Raw genomic sequence first — 26,590 nt, 5'->3', positions numbered from 1 at the left:
GAGCACCCACTCTCATACTTACACAGGGAGGGATGTGGAGCACCCACTCTCATACTTACACAGGGAGGGATGTGGAGCACCCACTCTCATATTTACACAGGGAGGGATGTGGAGCACCCACTCTCATACTTACACAGGGAGGGATGTGGAGCACCCACTCTCATACTTACACAGGGAGGGATGTGGAGCACCCACTCTCATACTTACACAGGGAGAGATGTGGAGCACCCACTCTCATACTTACACAGGGAGGGATGTGGAGCACCCACTCTCATACTTACACAGGGAGGGATGTGGAGCACCCACTCTCATACACAGGGAGGGATTGGAGCACCCACTCTTATATTTTCACAGGGAGGGATGTGGAACACCCACTCTCATACTTACACAGGGAGGGATGTGGAGCACCCACCTTCAAGCTTACACAGTGAGGGATGTGGAGCACCCACCCTCAAGCTTACACAGTGAGGGATGTGGAGCACCCACTCTCATACTTACACAGTGAGGGATGTGGAGCACTCACCCTCATACACAGGGAGGGATGTGGAGCACCCACTCTCATACACAGGGAGGCATGTGGAGCACCCACTCATACACAGTGAGGGATGTGGAGCACCCACTCTCATACTTACACAGTGAGAGATGTGGAGCACCCACCCTCAAGCTTACACAGTGAGGGATGTGGAGCACCCACTCTCATACTTACACAGTGAGGGATGTGGAGCACCCACCCTCATACACAGTGAGGGATGTGGAGCACCCACTCATACACAGTGAGGGATGTGGAGCACCCACTCTCATACTTACACAGGGTGGGATGTGGAGCACCCACTCTCATGCTTACACAGGGTGGGATGTGGAGCACGCACCCTCAAGCTTACACAGTGAGGGATGTGGAGCACCCACTCTCATACTTACACAGTGAGAGATGTGGAGCACGCACCCTCAAGCTTACACAGTGAGGGATGTGGAGCACCCACTCTCATACACAGTGAGGGATGTGGAGCACCCACCCTCATACACAGTGAGGGATGTGGAGCACCCACTCATACACAGTGAGGGATGTGGAGCACCCACTCGCATACTTACACAGGGTGGGATGTGGAGCACCCACTCTCATACTTACACAGGGTGGGATGTGGAGCACCCACTCTCATACTTACACAGGGTGGGATGTGGAGCACCCACTCTCATACTTACACAGTGAGGGATGTGGAACACCCACTCTCATACTTACACAGGGAGGGATGTGGAGCACCCACCTTCAAGCTTACACAGTGAGGGATGTGGAGCACCCACCCTCAAGCTTACACAGTGAGGGATGTGGAGCACCCACTCTCATACTTACACAGGGAGGGATGTGGAGCACCCACTCTCATACTTACACAGTGAGGGATGTGGAGCACCCACTCATGCTTACACAGTGAGGGATGTGGAGCACTCACCCTCATACACAGGGAGGGATGTGGAGCACCCACTCTCATACACAGGGAGGCATGTGGAGCACCCACCCTCAAGCTTACACAGTGAGGGATGTGGAGCACCCACTCTCATACTTACACAGTGAGAGATGTGGAGCACCCACCCTCAAGTTTACACAGTGAGGGATGTGGAGCACCCACTCTCATACTTACACAGGGAGGGATGTGGAGCACCCACCCTCATACACAGTGAGGGATGTTGAGCACCCACTCATACACAGTGAGGGATGTGGAGCACCCACTCTCATACACAGGGTGGGATGTGGAGCACCCACTCTCATGCTTACACAGGGTGGGATGTGGAGCACGCACCCTCAAGCTTACACAGTGAGGGATGTGGAGCACCCACCCTCATACACAGTGAGGGATGTGGAGCACCCACTCATACACAGTGAGGGATGTGGAGCACCCACTCGCATACTTACACAGGGTGGGATGTGGAGCACCCACTCTCATACTTACACAGGGTGGGATGTGGAGCACCCACTCTCATACTTACACAGGGTGGGATGTGGAGCACCCACTCTCATACTTACACAGTGAGGGTCGTGGAGCACCCACTCATACACAGTGAGGGATGTGGAGCACCCACTCTCATACTTACACAGGGTGGGATGTGGAGCACCCACTCTCATGCTTACACAGGGTGGGATGTGGAGCACGCACCCTCAAGCTTACACAGTGAGGGATGTGGAGCACCCACTCTCATACACAGTGAGGGATGTGGAGCACCCACCCTCATACACAGTGAGGGATGTGGAGCACCCGCTCTCATACACAGTGAGGGATGTGGAGCACTCACTCGCATACTTACACAGGGTGGGATGTGGAGCACCCACTCTCATACACAGTGAGGGATGTGGAGCACCCACTCTCATACTTACACAGGGTGGGATGTGGAGCACCCACTCTCATACTTACACAGGGTGGGATGTGGAGCACCCACTCTCATACTTACACAGGGAGGGATGTGGAGCACCCACTCTCATACTTACACAGGGTGGGATGTGGAGCACCCACTCATACTTACACAGGGTGGGATGTGGAGCACCCACTCTCATACTTACACAGGGTGGGATGTGGAGCACCCACTCTCATACTTACACAGGGTGGGATGTGGAGCACCCAGTCTCATACTTACACAGGGAGGGATGTGGAGCACCCACTCTCATACTTACACAGGGAGGGATGTGGAGCACCCACTCATACTTACACAGGGTGGGATGTGGAGCACCCACTCTCATACTTACACAGGGAGGGATGTGGAGCACCCACTCATACTTACACAGGGTGGGATGTGGAGCACCCACTCATGCTTACACAGGGTGGGATGTGGAGCACCCACTCTCATACTTACACAGGGTGGGATGTGGAGCACCCACTCTCATACTTACACAGGGTGGGATGTGGAGCACCCACTCTCATACTTACACAGGGTGGGATGTGGAGCACCCACTCATACTTACACAGGGAGGGATGTGGAGCACCCACTCTCATACTTACACAGGGAGGGATGTGGAGCACCCACTCTCATACTTACACAGGGAGAGATGTGGAGCACCCACTCTCATACTTACACAGGGAGGGATGTGGAGCACCCACTCATACTTACACAGGGTGGGATGTGGAGCACCCACTCTCAAACTTACACACCTACTAACTCGTGACCTCTTCCTCATCCTCACTTCCATCATCATCCTTGTCCTTACCCTCCTCTTCCTGCTTCCTTATCTTCCTCTTGCTCGTCCTCCTTATCTTCCTCTTCCTCTTCTTTTTCCCTCATCCTCCTTGTCTGTTTTTATCATTATGGACTATGGTTTGTACCACTTAACAAACTAAGCAGGTTTCCCTCCGCAATTAGTTGATGGTAATGTGTAAGCGTTGTAATATCTGAATGTTGAAACCTGCAGCGATGTTCTAGATACCTTCCATGTTGTTGGGCAAAAGGACACAAGTGCAACTAATGTGACATTTTATTATGGCGTCGTTTCGCTCTCCAGGAGCTTTATCAAGCGGCTTGACAAAGCTCCTGGAGAGCGAGACGTTGCCACAATAAAATGTCACATTAGTTGCACTTGTGTCCTTTTACCCAACATATTGTGTGTGATTCTAACGTTGTGTCAACCAGTTGTGAGGTACTGTCACTATGACAGTACGTGAATAAAACACGATATGCTCTTTATTACTAAATATAAAAAGAAGAAAAGCTTTTATTTCTTTTTCGGGTCACGATGCCTCGGTGGGACACGGCCATTGTGTTTAAAAAGTAAATGATCTTTGTGGCACATATGAAGAAGACGTTTCGTTCACCAGGGATGTAATGGCGGTGTGTACAGGGATTTTCAGTTCATGATAGATTGATGAAGGTCAAGAGAGGCCTGAGCTTGCTACCACCTGCAGCTCATAAGACTGCCATCCCCACGAGCCCCTTTGAGGCGGGGTAGATGGCAGACCAGAGGCCTAGCTTCTCTCTACGAGCCCCGTGAGGGCGGGGAATGTGGCTAGGCCTGGGGACACTTGGTCCCAAAGATGAGGAGGTACTATACCTCCTCCCATGGGAGACTTAAGTCTCGAGACACTCCCCAGATAGGGAGCCAAGGCCGGGTCACCACTACTTGGAAAAGACCCGGGCCGGGAGAATACCGGCGAAAAAAAAAAAAAAAGATAGATTGATCAAGTCCCTGCTGGGCGGAACGTCTTCTCGGTAGATGCCATAAACCATGTATCATGTTTTATTCACATGCTGGGTTTGGTTTGATTGGTACCTGAGGTACTAAAGGAAATTCTTTGGTAGCTTTGGGAAAATGTTGAACAAATACGTGGATGGGAATGGTTGATTTTGAGAAGGATCTACCTTAACAAAAAAAAAAAAATGCACAATACCGTGACTGGAACAATACGACGTGACCGAAACGTCTTCGTAAACTCCTCTTTTCTATGTGCGGGTTGTGTAATGACCTACCTTATATGGGCCAGTGGGTCTGCTGCAGTGTTCCTCCATTATTATGTTCTATTTTACCACCCTGCCTTTGTGGGAGACGGCCGATGTGTTAATAAAATAATAAAAAATAATATTTTACCACTGATGTCTAGTATGACGGTATGTTCACTCACAGTGCAGCTGCCCAATGCACTCGCCCCTCCAGGCATTGATCTCAAAATCTTTCCATGTCGTCTTGTGTCAGTGAGTGAAGGGAGACTCATCCCCCTAAGGGAGGGGGGTTATCCTCCTGCTAGGAGGGGTATCGCCCCCGGGGAAGGGGGTCCACCCCTTCCCACATATTTACAGAGCTCCCAAGATCCCCTGAGTTTGTTTACTAAGGGAGGGTCTTGGAGATGCACCGTCGAGGCAAACCAATTTCCTCACCAGGTTTTCTTACACTTTCACTTTCCCACCTCCCTCCTCTCGTCTCTGCTTTTATCTCTCTATCCCCTCCCTCACTCACTCTCTTCTTTCACTTTCTCACAGTTTCTCCTTTTTGCTTCCATTTCTCCTTTGTCTCCTTTTTCTTCCTCAATTCCTTACTCCCTTACCCAACTTATTTTTCCCTGTTACCCCTTCCTCTCTCTTATTCCCTCCTCCTCTTACAGCAGCAACAGCCTGGTTGACCTGTAAGCACCAGACAAATTTGGTCCAGGACCCGGCTCCGGAAGCAAAAAAAAAACTCGAAACTCGTTGAAGGTATATCTCCCCCTCCTCCCCCATTACCACCGCCGCCGCTGATGCAGTAACGGTGCATACATTTCCCTAATCAAACCTAACCAAGAATAACAAATATTTAAATCTAATAAAATTTCAAGCATGCACGAATGCACGAGGGACAGTTCGTGTGGAACTGGCTGCCATAATTGGAGAACAAGTTAGAAAGAGATCTAAAGTTCATAACGGAAATCACCTACACTACTTATCTTGCTTCTGTTATTTTTCGCTGTTAATCACAAGTCCGCCAGCAGCAACAGTCTGGTTGACCAGACAAGCCTGGCCCAGGACCGGGCTGCTGGAGTAGGTAAAATCTCTTAACCCAATAAAGGTAAAAGCAAAGGAGTTAGCACCCTGATGACGGTGTTCATCTTGAAACACTTCCTAGCATTCATAATCTTAACTTTTATGTACCTGTTAAAGGTTCTAGCAGTCGTCTATCCTGGGACCTGGTCTCAGATCAGGTCTACTAGTTCATTTCCCTGTCAGTCAAGCTGTTGCTATTGACGTCATACAGTATGACGTAAGCATAACAGGGCGGCGGCTGATACCTGAAGGATGTTTCCTGGGGTCAGTGCCCCCGCGGCCTGGTCCTAGACCAGGTCACCTGGTAAGGAACTCCTTCAGATAACACGCGAATGCCCTCTTTTAATGGGATTTTGCAGTCGGTTGATACTTTATTTTAGTCAGTGCAGTGGTATAAGTATCTTGATGATGGGTCATAACAGTGACCACTGTGTTACCCAGTGGTCTGAGTGTCTTGACGGTAGGTCGTGACAGCAGCAACCACTGTCTTACTCAGTGGTCTGAGGGGGATATTACATGAGCTGTATGGTAATGAAGGTTATTAAAACTCATCTTCTGACCCCTCCTACCAGTCTCCTAGTCACACCAGTCCTCCTTCCTCCCATCCCTCCAGTTCTTCTCCGGCTCCCTTGCCTTCCCACAAGTTCCTAGCTACCCTCCCATCAGTGCCTCTTGTACTTGTTTCCCTCCTCCTTCCCCCATCCGCCTGTTTTCCCCTCTCACTAGAGCGTCTCCCAGAATGCCAGACTTATGTAGAGCAGGGATGGGTTTTTAACAAGATTGGATACATCAGCACTGTGCTGCTACCCTATTTTATATGATAATTGCACAGTGGGACCAAAAGCTAGCTGTTTTCCTGTCATATTCCATCACGCAGGGGCTCATGCAAGGTGTTGAAATTTGTCAGCCTGAGCTGGGAGATTTCAGTAGGTTATTGAAAATATCGTCAAGCATTTTCAGCAAGGGTTCACCAGCTGTGGCAGCTTCCAGTAGAACTGGAGTTACTATCGCTTAGGAATTACCATCTCTGAAGATAACCTATCACATACACAGTAGAATTAAAATTGTCATGAAGATATCCCCGTCATCCTAGAGCGGGAGCAAAATAAATTCACGAGAGGTAGAGGAAAGGAAAATATGGTGGAAGATAGAGAAAAAGGAAGGGGAGGGGAGTGCAAAGCATCCCTCACTCATTACTCTTCCCCGTCAACTCTCCTCATCCCCGGAAGCGAGGGTCATAGAGAGGGATGCCAGGATGGGAGGTGTAGTGAGTGGGTTTTACGGTAATGGGTGGTGCGTGTGTGGGTAACTTATCCTTATTTTACTGTGCTCGTTGTCTTACGCCATTCCCAGAGTCAGTCTGAACATTTCAGGCAGTTAAAAAAATTTTTAAATTTTATATTAGGTATATTACCTAAACTTAAAATTAAAATACATTGACTGGACTAGACCAGGCGACTTTCTGATCTGTACACTCATCAGGCATGGCGTGAGGCTGCACCGATGCAGGAGAATGGTGATTCCATACTATCATTCTGAATGTACACATTTTTAATTGACAGGCAAGGCTGCATGAGTAAACTCTCGAAACCAGTCACAGGTATGTCATTGTCCACCACTTGTATGTTTTCCACTAGCCACAACCATCTACCCGTCAGCTCCTCCGAGATGGTAGTTCCCTAGTAACAGTAACTCTAGCTCTACTGAAAGCTGCTGAAGCTTCTACAGTCTGAGTGGAATATTTGACGATATCCTCCTCATGTTGTTACTGAAATCTTCCAGCTCTTGATGACATAGTTCATTACCTGATGTTAAAAATTCATCGTATATGATGGGAGAAACATATTTTTTGTCCCCGCTATGTAAGTGTCATATAACGTCATATCGCCACAACATAACGCCAGCTAATAAACTACCACCATTTACAGTCTACCAACATCACTTGCCTTCCACCAATCACATTCCAACCAGCTGCCACCAACCACAGTATATTAGCATTTACTACCACCACTCCTGGTTCTAATTCTGGATACACGTTGCTGATTATATTGCAAAAAATTATTGGTCACAGATTAATGCCATTGATTACGTGTCATTTGTATCCAGCTGACAAGGAAGAAGAATATAAGAGGGACGAGATTGTTCCTGATCCTGCCTCCAAGTGTGCTGGTTTACAAACTGCAGAAGTGGCTCAGTCATCTGTCTCCATGTCCGCTACAAGGACGTAGCAGCAACAGTATTAGTAGTTGTGACATATACTGAGCACTTTGACCGCGTAGGTCACTCAGGGCTCACAGCCATAAAAAATATATATACAACAATGAAAACAAGAATAAAATTATCAAGTAGTAAAATCAACAAACATAAACACTCAAGGCAAATAAATACTAATATACCAAGTTAAAATAGCCAGCATCAGTTAAAATACTCCATCAAAATATTAATGTCCAAAGACTCTCCTAAAAGATCCTCAAGGTCCTTACTGGTACTACAAGGACGTGGAGTTATGTTGGTGACCTGAACTTATCAGGGTCCCGGAAAGGGCATATGAACCAAGAGATGTGTGTGTCTCAGTGTATATATCCATATTTAAGGGATTAAAGAGTTCTTGGCTGGTGGTGTACAAGCGACATGAAGCTTAATATCCCCTGTTTAATCGATAGACTTTAAATTCATTAAATTAGTCAGGGTCCCGGGTAATGACCTGGCGGATGTTGGGGTAAAGCTGCTGTATCGAACGTGTTTTTAAGCATAACTCTGCCTCACAGCAATTTTTTGCCACATTCTTCATTTCTTCTCTTTATCCAGTATAAACATTCCAAGCTCTTCTGCTTAGGTTTATTTCCTGCTGTCATCATATTTATAGGACTTTCTAATTCTCTTTCACTCCTGTCCTTCGTCTCACTACATTTTGTATACAATTTGTTTTATCACCATACTTTTTGTGTGTTTTGCATTCCCCGTCCTCCTTAGTAGGATAAATCGCTGTTTCTCGCCATTCTTGAACTATTTCATCCTTGTGTAGTTACCTCTTCAATGATGTTTTTACTTGTATCTCTCCGCTCTTCCTTCTAACCCTACGTCTCCCAGTTAGTGGTACCAGGACCATGTGATCACTTGCTGCTGCTCCTTCATTACGTTCCTGTGTGCTTGATTTAGAGTGAAAACCCGGTACAGTCTCCCAGGTTCGTCCCTTACCGTATCTCTGTCGTGTATTACAAACTTTGGTTCATGGAGTTTCTCATTGTTTCCTTCCTCAGTTTTTCTCTCCGCGTTTCTGGTTCTCTGTGTGTTTGACAGATTACTGTTGCTCTGTTAACTCCTTGCGCCTCCTCTTCCAGAATTTATTATTGTTCTGTCCATTCAGGGAATGCACCTTGATACCGGTGAAGAGCTCTTGATTCTAGAAATTAGAGCTATAATCTTTCTCAAATTATAAGTGATTCCATCCATACCTGTCATTCTACAGGCGCTCTACGACACTTCCACCTTTATACCTGTTATGTACCTGTTGTAGGTTCTAGTGTCATTATCTCAGCGGCTCGGTCCCAGACCAGGCCACCTGGTTGATAACCTGAGCAATTAAGATGTTAGTTCTACAACCCCACAATTCAATGCAAGCACCACAGCCTACACTGACGAGGAACCGACGCGAGAAACTACTGTTGTTCTCGCTTGAAGATAGCTTGGGGTGTGTTGGTAATTGCCTCTGTGTATGAAGGGAGGGTAACTTAATGAGTTATCACTTGTAAAGTAAGGTATCGTACTCAGGGCACCATTATTTTTCATTACACTGTCTGTTGAGCCTCTTGTTTTCAGAGGGAGTAATTTCAATGTGCAAATTTGAAATAAACCCCCCTAAAGATTTTTTCCTGAAAATAATAATAATAACATTGTTATTCTCCTACTCTTGTGTTGGTCTTGTGTTCGTTGTAGGCTTTTATATTGTTGCAAATGTTACCTTAGATCCTGCTGTCTCCGTCGTCTCTGAAAGGTTATCTCTGAAGTCTCCACTGCAGAGGCTGGTCTGCTCTTATCTCCACAAGTATCTAATCAGTGTTGTGTTGATGTATCACTACGTCTCCTGATGGCTAGAACTTGTATGATGTCATTGTCTTATCAGTAACTCCTGTTTCTTGCCTCTCTCTCTCTCTCTCTCTCTCTCTCTCTCTCTCTCTCTCTCTCTCTCTCTCACACACACACACACACACACACACACACACACACACACACACACACACACACACACACACACACACACACACACACACACACACACACACACACACACACAGATGGGACATAGAAACAAGGGGTCACAACTGGAAGTTGAAGACTTAGATAAGTCACAGGGATGTTAGGAAGTTTTTCTTCAGCCATAGAGTTGTCAGGAAGTGCAATAATCTGGAGAGTGATGTAGTGGAGGCAGGATCCATACATAGCTTTTTGGGGAGATACGATAAAGCTCATGGAGCAGGGAGAGAACCTAGTAGCGACTAGCGAAGAGGCGGGACCAGGAGCTATGAATCGACCCCTGCAACTACAAATAGGTAAGTACACACGTCACATACCAATTCTGAGCTCATACACACTTCTCGAGCCGCTACCTCACTCTTTCATTCACCCAAAACCACGCCCACCCACAACCACGCCTACCCACATCAAGAGCGTGGACGAAATGTTTTATTAACAAAAATTGGATACATCAGTAGTGTGGTGCTACTGTACTCTTTATGGTAGTTACACAGTGGGAACAAAAGCTATGTTTCCTTGTCATAGTTTATCCCAGGGGAAGGCCTGGTCATGGACCGGGCCGCGGGGGCGTTGATCCCTGGAATGCCCTCCAGGTAGACTCCTCCAGGTATCCCACAGGATAAGTTACTACATGCACAGTTATAAGTACGGGAATGATGGTGGGAGGGGGTGACTGGAGAGGAAGGGGGAAAGGAGAGTCTTCGTACTGGTACGGGGGTGGAGGAGAGGGATTGATGGTGAAGAGTGGGACAGTGGAGAGGGATTGATGGTGAGGAGAGGGATGTGGTGCAGGGAAGGGTAGTGATGGTCGTCTATCAACGTTTAAGTTTTGTTGGTCTGGCAATGTTTTCCATCCTGTGCACTCTTGAGAGTTTACTCTTTTGATAATTAGATTTTTCCATGTTGGCTCTTCTCTTCTGTGTAAAGAGCTCACTGCATATTGTACCGCGTAACAGTGTAAGTCTCTCCAACACTTCTTTTGTATAACGAACCTTTGCTGAACATTGTTGGTTACCCAGTCAGCTGAAGGATATATCCATCACCACCCAAAAATCAACCAGCGAACTACCCCACCAACCAACCCACAACCCATCCAGCCGACACACCCATCAACCAACCAACCCACAACCCATCCAGCCGACACACCCATCAACCAACCAACCCACAACCCATCCAGCCGACACACCCATCAACCAACCAATTACATATTCTTCCTGACTCGTGACAAAAGTTGATTTACCAGGACAATGCAGATGTACAGTCAGTATTTTTTGTATAAAAATAGTATAAAGAAATTAAAAAAAAATCGCAGAGCTGAATACTGTGTAATTACTAACATAACTGTCAATTACTTTTGCCAGTATGACATATTCACCTTTATGTCACGGGATTACGTAAAAATAGTCCCCGTGACATACCTGTGACTGGTTTCCAGAGTTACCTCTCGCAGCCTAGCCTGAGGCCTAACTTAAGAGGAAGCTGGACAAATCTCCACCTTGCTGTATTCCTGGTGAACCAGGCTGTTGCTGTCAGTGGCCCGCAGGCCAATATTACTATCACAGTGTGTATTACTTGTTCCTGGTAATACTGGTCTAGTTTGATACCCGGAGGTTACCTGGAGGGTGTTTCGCGGATCAACGCCTCCGTGGTCCAGTCCCAGGTCACGCCTCCCCATCTTACCAAAGCTCTGGTCAGAACCTCGCACCTCGCGGTGGATGACCTGATCAACCACGTTGTTGTAAACTTCAACATTTGCTCTGGCAGTATTTCTTACACACAAAAAAAAAAACAGAAACCCCTGGGAGACAAACGTTTCTCTCAGTAGGTATAACAGGTGCTGGCATACAGCCCAGTCACTGGTAAATACACCGAGAAGTGTATATCTTTGTGTATGTGCACTGAGAGTTTCATTAATGTTTAGGGAACAGACATGTTCTTAGTGTTAGTGTGCAGGTGAATTGTGATATTAACGACCTTAAGTGAGGGGCGTCACTGGTACACTAAGAGAAAACACAATAAGTGTCCGGGGCCCAAGACTGTTCAACAGCCTCCCACCAGCAGTAAGGGACATTACGGGAAGACCCCTGGTTGTCTTCAAGAGGGAGCTGGACAGATACCTAAAGACGGTGCCGGATCAGCCGGGCTGTGGTTCGTACGTTGGATTACATGCGGCCAGCAGTAACAGCCTCGTTGATCAGGCCCTGATCCACCGGGAGGCCTGGTCGTGGACCGGGCCGCGGGGACGTTGATCCCAGGAATGCCCTCCAGGTAGGTAGCTAGGTAGGGTCATCGAGGTCACGGGTCACTTCTACACCAGCAGTTAACAACACTTCAATCGTAAAATTAAGGATTCAGTGTATTCTTAGCGCATATACTGCCGCTCTCAGTGAACATACATCCTCGCTGTATATACTGCCGCTCTCAGTGAACATACATCCTCGCTGTATATACTGCCGCTCTCAGTGAACATACATCCTCGCTGTATATACACTGCCTGTTCATGCACAGGCATCGTGAGAAATTATAGTGTTAAGAGTAAACAAAACAAGGTAAACCACACCCAAATACTGACCCAGGAGCCATTGGTGAAACCCCCGCAAATTCATCTAGGCAATGACAAACCAGGATGCTGATATTTATAAGTATACTCGGCAGAGGTGTGGAACTGTGACTAGCTATTCTATAAATGTAGTGTATATGTAGCGTTGACTAACACTGACACCCCTGTCATAGACACAGCTCGGGTAGGCCTCCGACACCCGTGTTATAGTGGCTTGGGTAGGCCTCTGCTGATTTTTTTTATTTATTTAAAAAGTATGGGAACACCTGCAGTGTGCGGCTACCCTGTTCTGTGTGATAAAAAGAAAGGCAAGGAATATTTAAAACTCGCGTTTGTATAGCATTCTCTGTGTCACAAGTTTAGTGAGCACTTAAATTCGCTCATCTATCTCCCCACGTCTACGAACACTTTCATCCATCTTCTCACCTCTATGAACACCCTCATCCTTCTCCTCACCTCTTCGAACACACTCATCCATCTCCTCACTTCTACGAACACCCTCATCCATCTCACCTCTACGAAAACCTTCATACATCTCCTCACCTCTATGAACGCCCTTATACATCTCACCTATACGAACCCAGCAAGATATATAGATTGTATTAATATTGGTAGTATTACCGACAATGTTTATCAAGCCGTTATGGCTTGATAAAGCTCCTGGAGAGCGAAACGTTGCCACAATAAAATGTCACATTAGTTGCATTTGTGTCCTTTTACTTAACAAGATATATAGAGATTTCTAACCAGTACTGACGGACTTGGCTTAAGCAGCAACTACTGTTTTATCAGTTAAGTTAAACATATATTTATTCTCGCTACAACACCACGATCCAGTGACTTTATCAATACAAATTCAAGGACATCTTGCAAGAAGATATCAGAAACACTGCTGGCACAAGTACCTACACCAAGTGCCAGATCAACCAGGCTGTGATGGATATATGGGCCAGCAGGCCACCAGCAGAAATAGCCTGGTTGAAAGGAATAACTGGGAAAGTGGGGAGATGGATCTTCAACTTCCTAACAAATCGAACACAAAGAGTAGTGGTCAACAGAGTTAAATCGGAGGCTGCCATAGTGAAGAGCTCTGTTCCACAAGGCACAGTACTCGCCCCCATCTTATTCCTTATCCTCATATCAGACATAAACAGAGATATATACACCACAGCACCGTATCATCCTTTGCGGATGATACTAGGATCTGCATGAGGCTGTCATCTGCTGAGGACGCGGTTAACCTCCAAGAAGATATAAACAAAGTTTTCCAGTGGGCAACGGTAAACAATATGATGTTCAATGAGGACAAATTCCAACTACTCCGTTATGGAAAACTGGAGGAGATAATAACTAGAACAGAGTATACTACAGACTCCGGCCATACAATAGAGCGGAAAAATAATGTAAGGGACCTGGGAGTAGTAATGTCTGAGGATCTCACTTTCAAGGATCACAACAGTGCCACGATCGCACGTGCAAAGAAAATGATAGGATGGATAATGAGAACTTTCAAAACGAGAGATGCCAAGCCCATGATGATCCTTTTCAAATCACTTGTTCTCTCTAGGCTGGAATACTGCTGTACATTAACATCTCCATTCAAAGCAGGTGAAATCGCAGATCTAGAGAGTGTACAGAGATCCTTTACTGCACGTATAAGTTCTGTCAAGCACCTTAACTACTGGGAACGCTTGAAAGCACTTGACTTGTACTCGTTGGAACGCAGGAGGGAGAGATATATCATAATCTACACTTGGAAAATCTTGGAAGGAATGGTCCCAAATCTGCACACAGAAATCACTCCCTACGAAAGTAAAAGACTGGGCAGGCGATGCAAAATGCCGCCAATAAAAAGTAGGGGCGCCATTGGTACACTAAGAGAAAACACCATAAGTGTCCGGGGCCCAAAACTGTTCAACAGCCTCCCATCAAGCATTAGGGGAATTGCCAATAAACCCCTGGCTGCCTTCAAGAGAGAGCTGGACAGATACCTAAAGTCAGTGCCGGATCAGCCGGGCTGTGGCTCGTACGTCGGACTGCGTGCGGCCAGCAGTAACAGCCTAGTTGATCAGGCCCTGATCCATCGGGAGGCCTGGTCGTGGACCGGGCCGCGGGGGCGTTGATCCCCGGAATAACCTCCAGGTAACCTCCAGGTATCCAGTGGCTTTATCAATACAGATTCTAGGACATAATAGGAAGACAGTAGAACTATATACAAAAGATGAGGTAATCAGTCCCTCAGCCTTGGAGTTAGTGTTCACAGCATCGTGGTGGAGGAGAATCTGGAGCAAAGGCAAGAAGACTGGCGGTTATATAGGCGTCAGTGGATAGGGACGGGCAGCAGACGAGGGCATAGTCACTGGTAGGCGGGATTCCCCAGTGGAAGTAGGTCCTTCCCAAAGAGATGGGTTAGTTGCAGCAGCCGTGAAGAAGGTCTTGTAGATGTCCTCTGAACCAAGATTCCATGATGTTGCAGTGTCTGACAAGTTGTGCAAGAAAGGTATAAAGTACCGACAATATGTCGGTACTTTATACCTTTCTTGCACAAGGCTGTTACTGCCGGTGGCCCGCTGGCTCACATATTCATCACAGCCTGGTTGATCTGAGTTTGAACGCTGGAGCGTGAGTGTGTGAGGCCGGTGAGTCAGTGGGTGATGTAGGGGGGGGGGGGGCTGGGTGAGGGTGGTCGGGGGGAAGGTAGTGAGTATTCACGGTCACTCAAACACCAAACCGGCTGCTACTTCCTCTCCCGTCCCCTCCTCCTCCCGTCCCTCCACTCTCTCTCTCTCTCTCTCTCTCTCTCACTCACTCACTCACACACACTCACTCACTCACTCACTCACTCACACACACACACACACACACACACACACACACACACACACACACACACACACACACACACACACACACACACACAGCTACCACATAAGGGTTCTATAGGATGTGGGGTGAGAGGTCCTACCCGGTGATCAATTTCTAATAGTATCAGAGATCATCGTCTCCTCCCGCAACCCCGTCATTGGTTTGACAACTTGCTCGATCAAGTTGTACATGTAGCTCACAGTCAACGCTGAATACAGTCTGGCTTATCTGGTACAGTTTACAGAACTTATCAAATTCCATATTGAGGATAATTAAAGGTCCGTGGGTAATTCCCTTAATTCTGAAGGGAGGATATTTAATAATCTTATGATTATTGGGCTATCCCTTATTATACTTAATGCATAGTGAAATGAAGGGCTGCTACAGTGAAAACTTCTGTCCCCCAAGGCTCGCCTTTCTCTACTTCTCATTCTCATTTCTGACATAGACAGGGACGTCAGTCATAATACTGTATCATCCATTGCAGATACTAAAATTTTTATGAAATGTAGAAGACACAAAGAACTTCCAAGCTGATATAAAACAAATCTTCCAGGACAAATTTCAGTTATTATTCCATGGAAGAATGGAGGAAGTAAAAACAAGATTAGAATACAAGACAAACTGAAACCACTCATTACAACGCAAGTCAGATGTAAGAGACTTGGAAGTGATAATGTCAGAAGATCTCACGTTCAAGGAGACAACAATGTTGTTATCGTAGCTGCAAGAAAAATGATAGATTGAATAATTAGAATCTTCAAACAAGAGATATCAAGCCAATGATGATATTCGTTAGGTCACTCGTTCTATCTAGGCTGGAATTTTGCTGTGTACTAACGGCCCAGTCGAGACAGGCGAAATTCCTGAGCTAGAAAATATAAAGAGAACCTTCACAGCCCGTCAAGCATCTAAATTTCTGGAAGCGCTGAAAGATGCATTATAATCCACACCTGGAAGATATTGAAGGGATTGGTCCCAAACCTGCACACAGAAGTTACTACGAAGGGAATTACCAACAAACCCCTAGCTGTCTTTCAGAGGAAAGTCAACAGATTCCTCAAAACAATTCTTGATCAGCAGATGTCAAAGATATGCAAAACTACATACACTGGACTGCGGGCGGCAGGTATTAACAGCTTAATCAATTAAGCCTGGAACCAGGAAGCCTGGTTTGGGACCGAGCTGCAGGGGCAGTGACCTCCGAAAGTGATTCCAGGTATAACTGCTTTTTATCAGAGTATTTTGCACCGTCTTTTGTGCCTCTCGCTCTCGTAAAGCATCACTTCAGTGTGTGAATTTGATGTCATTCTGGTTTTCGCCAGGTCACTCGAAGAGTGCTTTATATTCTTGAAGCTCGCCTTGAATGTAGCCTTATTGTAGGAAAGGTTTACGCAGTTTTGTATATCTTTGACATCTGCTTGTCGGCTTCTTGACTCTTCTACCCATGGGTATGGGATGTGCATTTTAACTAGCCCCTTCAACGGCAAAATATGAAAAATGGAATGTAGAAGAGGAATGTGAATCATTTACGCCGGGAAAATTCTAGAGGAACTGGTCCCAACATGGTTTCAGAGCAGGTCAGAGCAGAGCTGGACAGATACCTAAAGTCAGTGCCGGATCAGCCGGGCTGTGGCTCGTACGTTGGACTGCGTGCGGCCAGCAGTAACAGCCTAGTTGATCAGGCCCTGATCCATCGGGAGGCCTGGTCATGGACCGGGCCGCGGGGGCGTTGATCCCCGGAATAACCTCCAGGTAACCTCCAGGTCGCTCCTGCCTCTCGCAACTATTGGACCACTATGATATGGTCTTAGATGCACTGGAAAACAAACAGAATGCAGATGCAGTATACATAAATTCTGCAAAAGCCTTTGATAAGTGCGATAAATGCTAAAAGGATAACTGGCAAAGTAAGCAGATGGATCTTCAACTTTCTAACCAATCGAACACAGAGAGTAGTGTTAAACAGAGTTACATCGGAAGCTGCCATAGTGAAGAGCTCTGTTCCACAAGGCATAGTACTCGCCCCCATCCTGTTCCTCATTCTCATATCAAACATAGACAGAGATGTAAACCATAGCACCGTATCATCCTTTGCAGACGATACTAGGATCGGCATGAGTGTCATCCATTGAGGGCACGGCAAATCTCCAAGAAGATAGAAACCAAGTTTTCCAATGGGCAACGGAGGACAATATGATGTTCAGTGAAGACAAATTCCAAGTACTCTGTTATGGAAAACTGGAGGAAATAATAACTAGGTCTGAGTATACTACAAACTCTAATCACACAATAAAGTGGAAAAGTAATATGAAGGACCTGGGCGTGGTAATGTCCGAAGATCTCACCTTCAAGGATCACAACAATGCCACTATCACATCTGCTAGGAAACTGATAGGATGGATAATGAGAACATTCAAGACAAGAGATGCCAAGCCAGTGATAATCCTTTTTAAATCACTTGTTCTCTCTAGGCTGGAATACTGCTGTACATTAACATCCCCGTTCAAGGCAGGTGATATTGCAGATCTAGAGAATGTACAGAGAACCATTACTGCACGTATAAGTTCCATCAAACACCTTAACTATTGGGAGCGCCTGGAAGCACTTAACTTGTACTCACTGGAGCGCAGGCGAAAGAGAGATATCATAATCTGCAACTGGAAGATTCTGGAAGGACTAGTCCCTAACCTGCACACACAAATCTCTCCCTACGAGAGCAAGAAAAGGAATGAAAAACAAAGGTGCAAAGAGCACACTAAGAAGTAGCACGAATGTAAAGACTTTACAGGAGCCTCCCTTCATACACAAGGGAAATTACCAGCGAACCCCTGTCTCTCTGCAAGAGAGAACTTTATAAGTTCCTGACCAGTTAGGTGACTAGCACCAACAGCCAGGTTGGGGCGTTGACACTCGAAATCGCCTTCAGGTAACCTTGAGGTAAGCAGTAAGCTGACTGTAGGCGCGTTGTGTCTCTAGGGTAATGGGCGTGGCACTGTCGGTGACGATGGCTACGTCTTACACATATCTTGGCAACGTGTGTGTCGAGGAAGGGGTGAAAACGTTGAGTGAGGTAGAGCGGTGGTGGTATGTGTCGTGGGGTATTTTCGTGAGTGGTGATGGTTGTTGTGATGGGGGGAAGGGAGACGGGTGGTGATGTGACGTTGGTGGGGTTCCCCGCCTCTGCCCCATCCCATACCCCTACTGTCCACTCTTCCACCTACAGCCCCTCCGCACCCATCCATCACCCCTTTCCTCCAAAGCACTAACTGCTAGCATGGCGTATATCACTCGGATATTTTACACACTACTGCCTCAAACCTGATTAAAGAACCCTCCAAACCGGTCAGTTTTATATCATTGGGACAAACTATTTATCACATCATATTGTTCATTATTAGGGTATGTACACATTAAGATATATTACCTATTGTCAGATATGATAAACTTGAATGACACGAAGACACTTGCAGGTTGTTGGAGAGTCTCCAGATATCAAAGAAGTGTGGTGAGAAAGCTTGGGCAGGAAATGTTTGAAGGGAGTTAGAAGGGAGGAGCTGGGCGGTTTCTGTTATGTCAACGCAGGAGTTAGCTTAATTCTTACCTCGCCCACGCCCACATGTCTCGTCCCGCCCACAAGGATGAGATGGGAGACGTGGAGGGAGAGGAATGGATAGGTATGCAACTTATACGATTTGTATGGATATGCAATTTTCAAATAAATTTGGATATAAACAACGTGCTGCTAATGTACTCTACTTGGTAATTACACAGTGGGGGAAAAACCTGTTTCCCTGTCATAGGAACGAGTCGGTTTCTAAGTTCAAGATGCTGCTTATTTACGCAGAGCTGTTTAACACCACAAGTGATGTAGGTGAAGTGCCGGAGATGAAAATTTATAACCGGAGTTTAATCATTGTTATTGTATACACAAAATAAATAAATCCAAATTCGCAGGTGTTTGAAAATCAGTATAAAATGGAACACCTTGCAGACCTGTCCCCCAAACATTGTCGTGCTTGCCAAGGTGCTTGCCAAGTTTAATTTAAAACGCCAAATATGAAAGAATGAAGCAAACCAATAAAACTACAGGGAACGCCATAAAGAAATGGAAATGTACTCCCTGGAGAGAAGACGAGATACCCGATAATATACACACTGGAACAGGAGACAAGGGAGAAAGTAAAATGAGCCCAGTGAAAAGTAGAGTAACTGCTGTACATTAACATCTCCATACAAAACAGGTGAAATCGCAGATCTAGAGAGTGTACAGAGATCCTTTACTGCACGTATAAGTTCTGTCAAGCACCTTAACTACTGGGAACGCTTGGAAGCACTTGACTTGTACTCGTTGGAACGCAGGAGGGAGAGATATATCATAATCTACACTTGGAAAATCCTGGAAGGAATGGTCCCAAATCTGCACACAGAAATCACTCCCTACGAAAGTAAAAGACTGGGCAGGCGATGCAAAATGCCGCCAATAAAAAGTAGGGGCGCCATTGGTACACTAAGAGAAAACACCATAAGTGTCCGGGGCCCAAAACTGTTCAACAGCCTCCCATCAAGCATTAGGGGAATTGTCAATAAACCCCTGGCTGCCTTCAAGAGAGAGCTGGACAGATACCTAAAGTCGGTGCCGGATCAGCCGGGCTGTGGCTCGTACGTCGGACTGCGTGCGGCCAGCAGTAACAGCCTAGTTGATCAGGCCCTGATCCATCGGGAGGCCTGGTCGTGGACCGGGCCGCGGGGGCGTTGATCCCCGGAATAACCTCCAGGTAACCTCCAGGTAACCATGGCCACAATAAGAGAACACCGTATCAACATCCTTGGGTTACCTGGAGGTTACCTGGAGGTTATTCCGGGGATCAACGCCCCCGCGGCCCGGTCCATGACCAGGCCTCCCGATGGATCAGGGCCTGATCAACTAGGCTGTTACTGCTGGCCGCACGCAGTCCAACGTACGAGCCACAGCCCGGCTGATCCGGCACTGACTTTAGGTATCTGTCCAGCTCTCTCTCGAAGGCAGCCAGGGGTTTATTGGCAATTCCCCTAATGCTTGATGGGAGGCTGTTGAACAGTTTTGGGCCCCGGACACTTATGGTGTTTTCTCTTAGTGTACCAATGGCGCCCCTACTTTTTATTGGCGGCATTTTGCATCGCCTGCCCAGTCTTTTACTTTCGTAGGGAGTGATTTCTGTGTGCAGATTTGGGACCATTCCTTCCAAGATTTTCCAAGTGTAGATTATGATATATATCTCCCTCTTGCGTTCCAACGAGTACAAGTCAAGTGCTTCCAAGCGTTCCCAGTAGTTAAGGTGCTTGACAGAACTTATACGTGCAGTAAAGGATCTCTGTACACTCTCTAGATCTGCGATTTCACCTGCTTTGAATGGAGATGTTAATGTACAGCAGTATTCCAGCCTAGAGAGAACAAGTGATTTGAAAAGGATCATCATGGGCTTGGCATCTCTCGTTTTGAAAGTTCTCATTATCCATCCTATCATTTTCTTTGCACGTGCGATCGTGGCACTGTTGTGATCCTTGAAAGTGAGATCCTCAGACATTACTACTCCCAGGTCCCTTACATTATTTTTCCGCTCTATTGTATGGCCGGAGTCAGTAGTATACTCTGTTCTAGTTATTATCTCCTCCAGTTTTCCATAACGGAGTAGTTGGAATTTGTCCTCATTGAACATCATATTGTTTACCGTTGCCCACTGGAAAACTTTGTTTATATCTTCTTGGAGGTTTTCAACCTGCAACCAGCAGATATGAAAAATATTGTTGAAACAAGCGTAGAAGTTTTCAAAGGGGAAACAATCACAACCTCCACAGTGTGTCAGATCATCCCGGCTATCGTAGCAGATATGTTGGCCTGTGGGCCTCCAACAACAACAGTAGTTCACCAGGCAATCAACTGGAACAGTGATATACAAAGTATCAGGGGTATGTTAAATTCATTTGAAGCCAGCAAGAGTAGAATTTACCAAATTGTAAAATATCCTTAACTATATATTTACAAATAACTGTGTTTTGGTTAACGCATTTGTATCGAACACATCAAATTCTAATCACAACCTAATTGAAATTCATACTTAACAAACCCAAGTAGTCCATTACAAATCGTAGTGAGGATGTTTTCAATAAATGCAATTACAACACTACCGACGTATTAACTAGGAACAAATGAATAATTGCTTTGATGAAGCTTAGTGGAGCGATAGTAGCAGTAACATAAATGTCAGTGCCGTGAGAGGAAGAGAAGCATACTCAAGACTAGCACCATTAAGAAAAATCAAATAATATACTAGTTAACAAGGAAACGACGTTCCCTCTACAGACAGAGACAAATAGTCTTAGAATATTTAAAGCTTCTGATGATCTCGAGTGAAAATTTTCATTGTAATGGGAGCAGATGCAAAACATGTTTATGGGAGCAGGTGAGGGATATGCACAGGAAAGTAGGTGTGGTAGAGCAGGTGGATGTTCACAGGAACAGGTGTGGCAAAGCAGGTGGATGTGCACAGGAGAGCAGGTGGAAGACGCGTACTTCGGAGCAGGATTGGTTGTGCAGACGAAGCAGGTGGAAGAGGTGTTCAGCGCCGAGCAGGTGGGAGTGAACGTGGGAGTACATGGGAGATACAAACTGGGGGAGGAGTAAATAGTAATAATTTTTGTATAAATATGGATACATGACTTTACGTACATTCTGTGGGTCTGAAAAGTAGGCAGTTGTAGCTGGTGGATTATTATTATTATAATCAAAAAGAAGCGCTAAGCCACAAGGGCTATACAGCATAGCTGGTGGAAAGTCTCTCTATTCCCTGTGCACCTGTGATACTAGTCCGTCTTCGTCTTAACTACAAACACGGTTCTTTTGCTTCTTTTGCTACCTGATTCAATGAGTGTAACACGTGGTGGGCACAGTAGTGTGCCCCACCCACAGCCTGGCGGCGACCGCATGGGTGAGGGTGTAGGGGTTTTGTTTGGGGCTGTGTTGGAGGGAGGGAGAAACTAACCCCTTCCCTCCGCCATTGTTCTGTTGGAACACCCTTGCCACCTCGTTAAGTTCCATCTGATTTGCATTTTTTACGGTAATTGCGTTAATAAAGTCTTCTTACATTGATCTTTATATATCGTGTGTTTTTGGGTGTGTTTGTGTTTATAGTTAACAGAAAATGTGTGCGTGTGTGTGGGGCGACCGAGCCTCAACTCAGTGTGGCTGACGGAGTCAAAGTGACGGTGAGCCAATCAGTTGTATCCTGACCGTGGGAGAGAGTGCACGTGCTGGACGAGCAGCGCATTCTTCTCGCACCCGGCTTTATTTGTCAGGTGGAGAGGCCAGAACAGCCGCTGGAGCCATGTTGACCAGCAGTGATGTTTTATGTCGTGACAACGCAGAGGTCAGGCGGCCAGCTGCACCAGCAAAAGTGCATAATGATAGCTAGGAGTGTGTTTCCTGGCGCCGACGACCAGAAGTCGTGAGGATATCCCTAGTGATCTGTTCGGCGCTCCTACACTCTACGGATACAGGCTGCTTCATTATTACCTGTCTGACTCTCCTACACCTCGCAGATAAACTAACTGCCCTATTATTGCTTGACTGGCTCTTACGCGCCACGGATGAACCAGCCACTCTTATTTCTTTAATACATTCCAGTGAGAGGTGAATATATCACATTATATGTCTTGACACTAGTGGAAACCATTAGAACAGTGTAAACTCTTAAGATTGCAAAGACGAACGGACCCGATAGCTAATGAACTGATTGTTTTTGTGTGAAGATTGAGAGGAGACGAAGCAAGGATGTTGCGAAGTGAAGCACTATTTATTAGAGGTGAGTGTAACAGGTGTTAATTAGTCCGAGGTTAAGATAAGGAAGGTGGTAATTGTCTTGGCCGAGTTTCTTGCTTGATGGTGCTGGGTATGTTGTACTAAAAGTGTATTTAGTTGACGTTTACTGACGAATGTAAACAATAAAACTTTGTTGGGAATGCTAGTTAGTTTATAAAGTCCATGAGGAACCCGTTACCCAAGTGTACATGTAAGTGATGGTGACGTCTGGTACCCTATCCGGCTTGACATTGTAGAAAACGAAAAACTATTGACAGTAATTATGTTCGGGGTTTGGCATTTTGAGGCTGACTTTGCAAGTTGTTGGATTATGTAAGATGCCCTAAAACTTATATAACCTGCATTTGGGACGGTGTGGTGAAAAGAAGAGAGATGGATGTTAAAAGGAAGGGGAAGTGTTGAACGCAGATTAACAGGAAGTAGCAGAGCCCGGGAGAGACTGGACAATGTTGTCTAGTTGACTGTCAAGGCAACCAACGTTTCTTTTACACGTCTGGAACGTTGCATGTATAAATAAAAACTAGGTATTAGGTCGTTATAATTGAAATACTGCTGTATCAAGCTTGTATTTTTACGAATTTTACTACATTTTAAATTTGCTAAGATAGTTTTCAGAAGTTTTGATGGATAAAATTTGTTGTAGTGTAGCAGTTTTGTTTTAATAGTTGTATATTCAGTATATTCTGCATTGTGACGTAGGGAGCTGTTTGCATTTTTAGGCCCGAACGAGTATAAAGAGTGACAGTCTTATTGACATAGAATACAGATATAGTTGAGGCAAACTGAGTTTTATATATACAAGGCTTATACTGATACTACCAAATTTTAACAGGTAGTATCGGTATAATAAGGGTATAACAATACCGACAAGTAGATAAATAAGATTAATTTGCAACAGTTGGATGGATATCTTTATTCCGGAACGTTTTGCCTGTGCTGTTCCGGAACGTTTTGCCTGTGCTGTTCCGAAACGTTTTGCCTGTGCTATTCCGGATCGTTTTGCCTGTGCTATTCCGAAGCTTTTGCCTGTGCTGTTCCGGATCGTTTTACCTGTGCTGTTCCGAAACGTTTTGCCTGTGCTGTTTCGAAACTTTTTTGCCTACGCAGTTCCGAAACGTTTTGCCTGTACAGTAAGCTTCATCTGTCGAATACAAAGGTGGCGAGTATGGTGACGAGAATCAGTGGAGAGAATGGTAGTTTGAGGTGGTCATTCCCTTAGCCAGATATCTTTAACTTCATAGTCTTGAACAGTGTTCATTGTTCATGACTATGAAGTTGAACACATCTGCATGCAGGACTGACCGCGTCAATACTACTACAAAACCTGATGGACAGATCACATCTTTATCTCTCCACTGCTTCTGTCACCATATTCGCCACCTCAGTATTCGACTGATGAAGCCTAATGTGCAGGCAAAACGTTGTAGAATAGTTTTGTAACGGTAGCACATGTGCCCTCTTTACAGGTCATATTTTTTGGATACAAAAGCTCTGAAAAACTAAGCTGATCCCATGTATCAAAAACCATCTTTACGTGAAAGTTAGACGGATATAAAAGTGGGTGAGTTGGATCTACCTAGCATGGGCTAGTAGATCTACTGCAATGTTCTTATATTTTTTTGTTCTTAATTCATAATATTATGCAGAACAACCACAGTGAAAAATATAGTGAACTTATAAGCACTTTCGTGATTTCTCACATTATCAAGGACCTGTAAAAGTAACAGAACAGAAGAAGGCTTATAAGACTGAGATGTCACTTCACATAGGACATCACACCCTTCCCAGTTTGAGGAGAGTGGGAGTGTCAAGGACCCGTCACGCATAACTTAAACTCTTCCCAAATTTTATTAATTATAAATTAATTTGTGTAACCCTATACTATTATGTTTATTAAAATTAATGTTTTTTTTATGAAGCTTGATTTTTCTTATATTTCTCCATATTTTTTACAGTAGTTGTTTTACATATTATGACATCACTTGTTTACTGTGATCTTATTGCTTTATAATATTATGTAACAGCCTTCATAATACAGCCTCACTATAACTAAACATCGATCATTACCTCAACTACTGCAGTTATGTGGACAATGACAGGACTATTAACATTGTTGTACACAATGTGGGGCAAATCTCCCACAGCACTAATATTCGTGTTGCTATAGTGTGACACAAGCTTCACTTAACATCAAATATCCATGTCACTACTGTATAACACAAACCACACAACACCAAGTATTCATGTAACTACACTTAATGCCACTGTGCACCGATTATCAGTCACTGCAAACTCATCACTATCTCACTGTGTTCTCATTTCGTTACTTCCCGGGGCACTCACTCGCTACAGACTTTCATTTTTTTCCCTCCGTCTTCTTTAACCAAACTCGCAAGCTGCCATCTATGTTTCGCCATTATCTGTTCTCTGAAAGTCTTATTATTTCCACAAAAAACGCTAAATCCGTATGGTCATTCAGTGCCCCTACACACCTTGCAGAGTTCTTTTCACATTTTGTATGATCAAGTTCTATATTATTTATTATGGTTGTGCTTGCTACCACTTTCTTTAACAGTCTTAGTATGGGCCTGTCAAAATACTTGCCGAAATCTTGGTAGACGATATCGTATTCTTTATCATGGTCTAGTACCTCAAATGCCTTAATGAAGAATGTCATTAAATTTATTAGGCAAGAACGTCCACTGGCGAATCCGTGTTGACTAGTTAATCAAATTATACCTTGGCATGGGCTATCCCTACAATTACTGAAAAATATTAGTTTCTGGCTTGAGTAACTAGGATCAAAATTGAGGTCTTCCTCTGCGCTGCGATTGTGAGGATGGGGTTGACCTTGACACATGATTTGAAAATATTACGGCAGACAGGACAACCCATGTAATTTATTGGGACGGCAGAGCTAGCCGCACTGGGGAGAGCATATTTAGTGGAAGAAAACCTGTGGCCGGTTTCGAGTGTCATTCTACACTCAGCCTGATATAGTGAGGTTACCTTATTTAATGTATGGTCAACCATGCTATTGCTGCTAGCGGCCGGCAGACCAACATAACCGTCACACTCTAACTCACCATTAAAAGGGCAGGAAGAGTGGTTTGTGAAGGGGAGGAGACTTGTACAAGTTAAATGTTAGAGGGCAACAGTAGCAAAGTGAAGGTTTTCTTTCTAGCATTTGAAGCATTATTAGTGCAATAGTAGGTGTATCGGTTCCGTTATTGCTAAGAAAAGTAAATAATGCACAGAGAAGCGAACAACTGTCACTGTAATCACAAAAACTTTTAAATTATTTAATAGGCATGAAGAGTTCAGAAAAATATCAAGGAAATTCCAGTCGATGATGTGTTGTAATTCACATATTAGGGCTAATACACACGTGCTCTATTCCTTACCTCACTTGAGTGTCTCATCCCATGACTCGGGTCGTTGCAGACCATCACAACCTTCCTTCCTCAGCATCATTCAGGATCCCGGCTTTGGTTTGTAACTCTCAGAACAAAACAACTTTTAAGGAACTCTTAGCTTGCTTCCTTGATGGGCTTGTAAAACCTGGG

At 45.3% G+C, this 26,590-nt stretch overlaps 1 protein-coding gene across 12 annotated transcripts in view; it reads left to right on the top strand.

Moving 5' to 3' along the window:
- The window catches only part of LOC128691132 (SLIT-ROBO Rho GTPase-activating protein 1), a 609,659-nt gene that overhangs the window by 410,324 nt on the left and 172,745 nt on the right, over nt 1-26,590 (top strand). Inside the window, exon 1 of one of the 12 annotated variants that reach the window (XM_070089118.1) lies at nt 22,411-23,007. The exons of 10 other annotated variants lie outside the window; for them this stretch is intronic. Coding sequence is in view for 1 of the 2 variants with exons in the window: in XM_070089126.1 (XP_069945227.1) it covers nt 22,977-23,007 (31 nt within the window). In the remaining variant the exon portion in view is untranslated. Of the gene's footprint in view, nt 1-22,410; nt 23,008-26,590 lie in introns of those variants that run through there. One more of the 12 variants, XM_070089126.1, reaches the window with a different exon arrangement.

Source organism: Cherax quadricarinatus, chromosome 27 (assembly GCF_038502225.1).
Source record: "Cherax quadricarinatus isolate ZL_2023a chromosome 27, ASM3850222v1, whole genome shotgun sequence".
Lineage (NCBI taxonomy): Eukaryota > Metazoa > Arthropoda > Malacostraca > Decapoda > Parastacidae > Cherax > Cherax quadricarinatus.
This window is presented reverse-complemented; position numbering and strand designations above follow the sequence as displayed.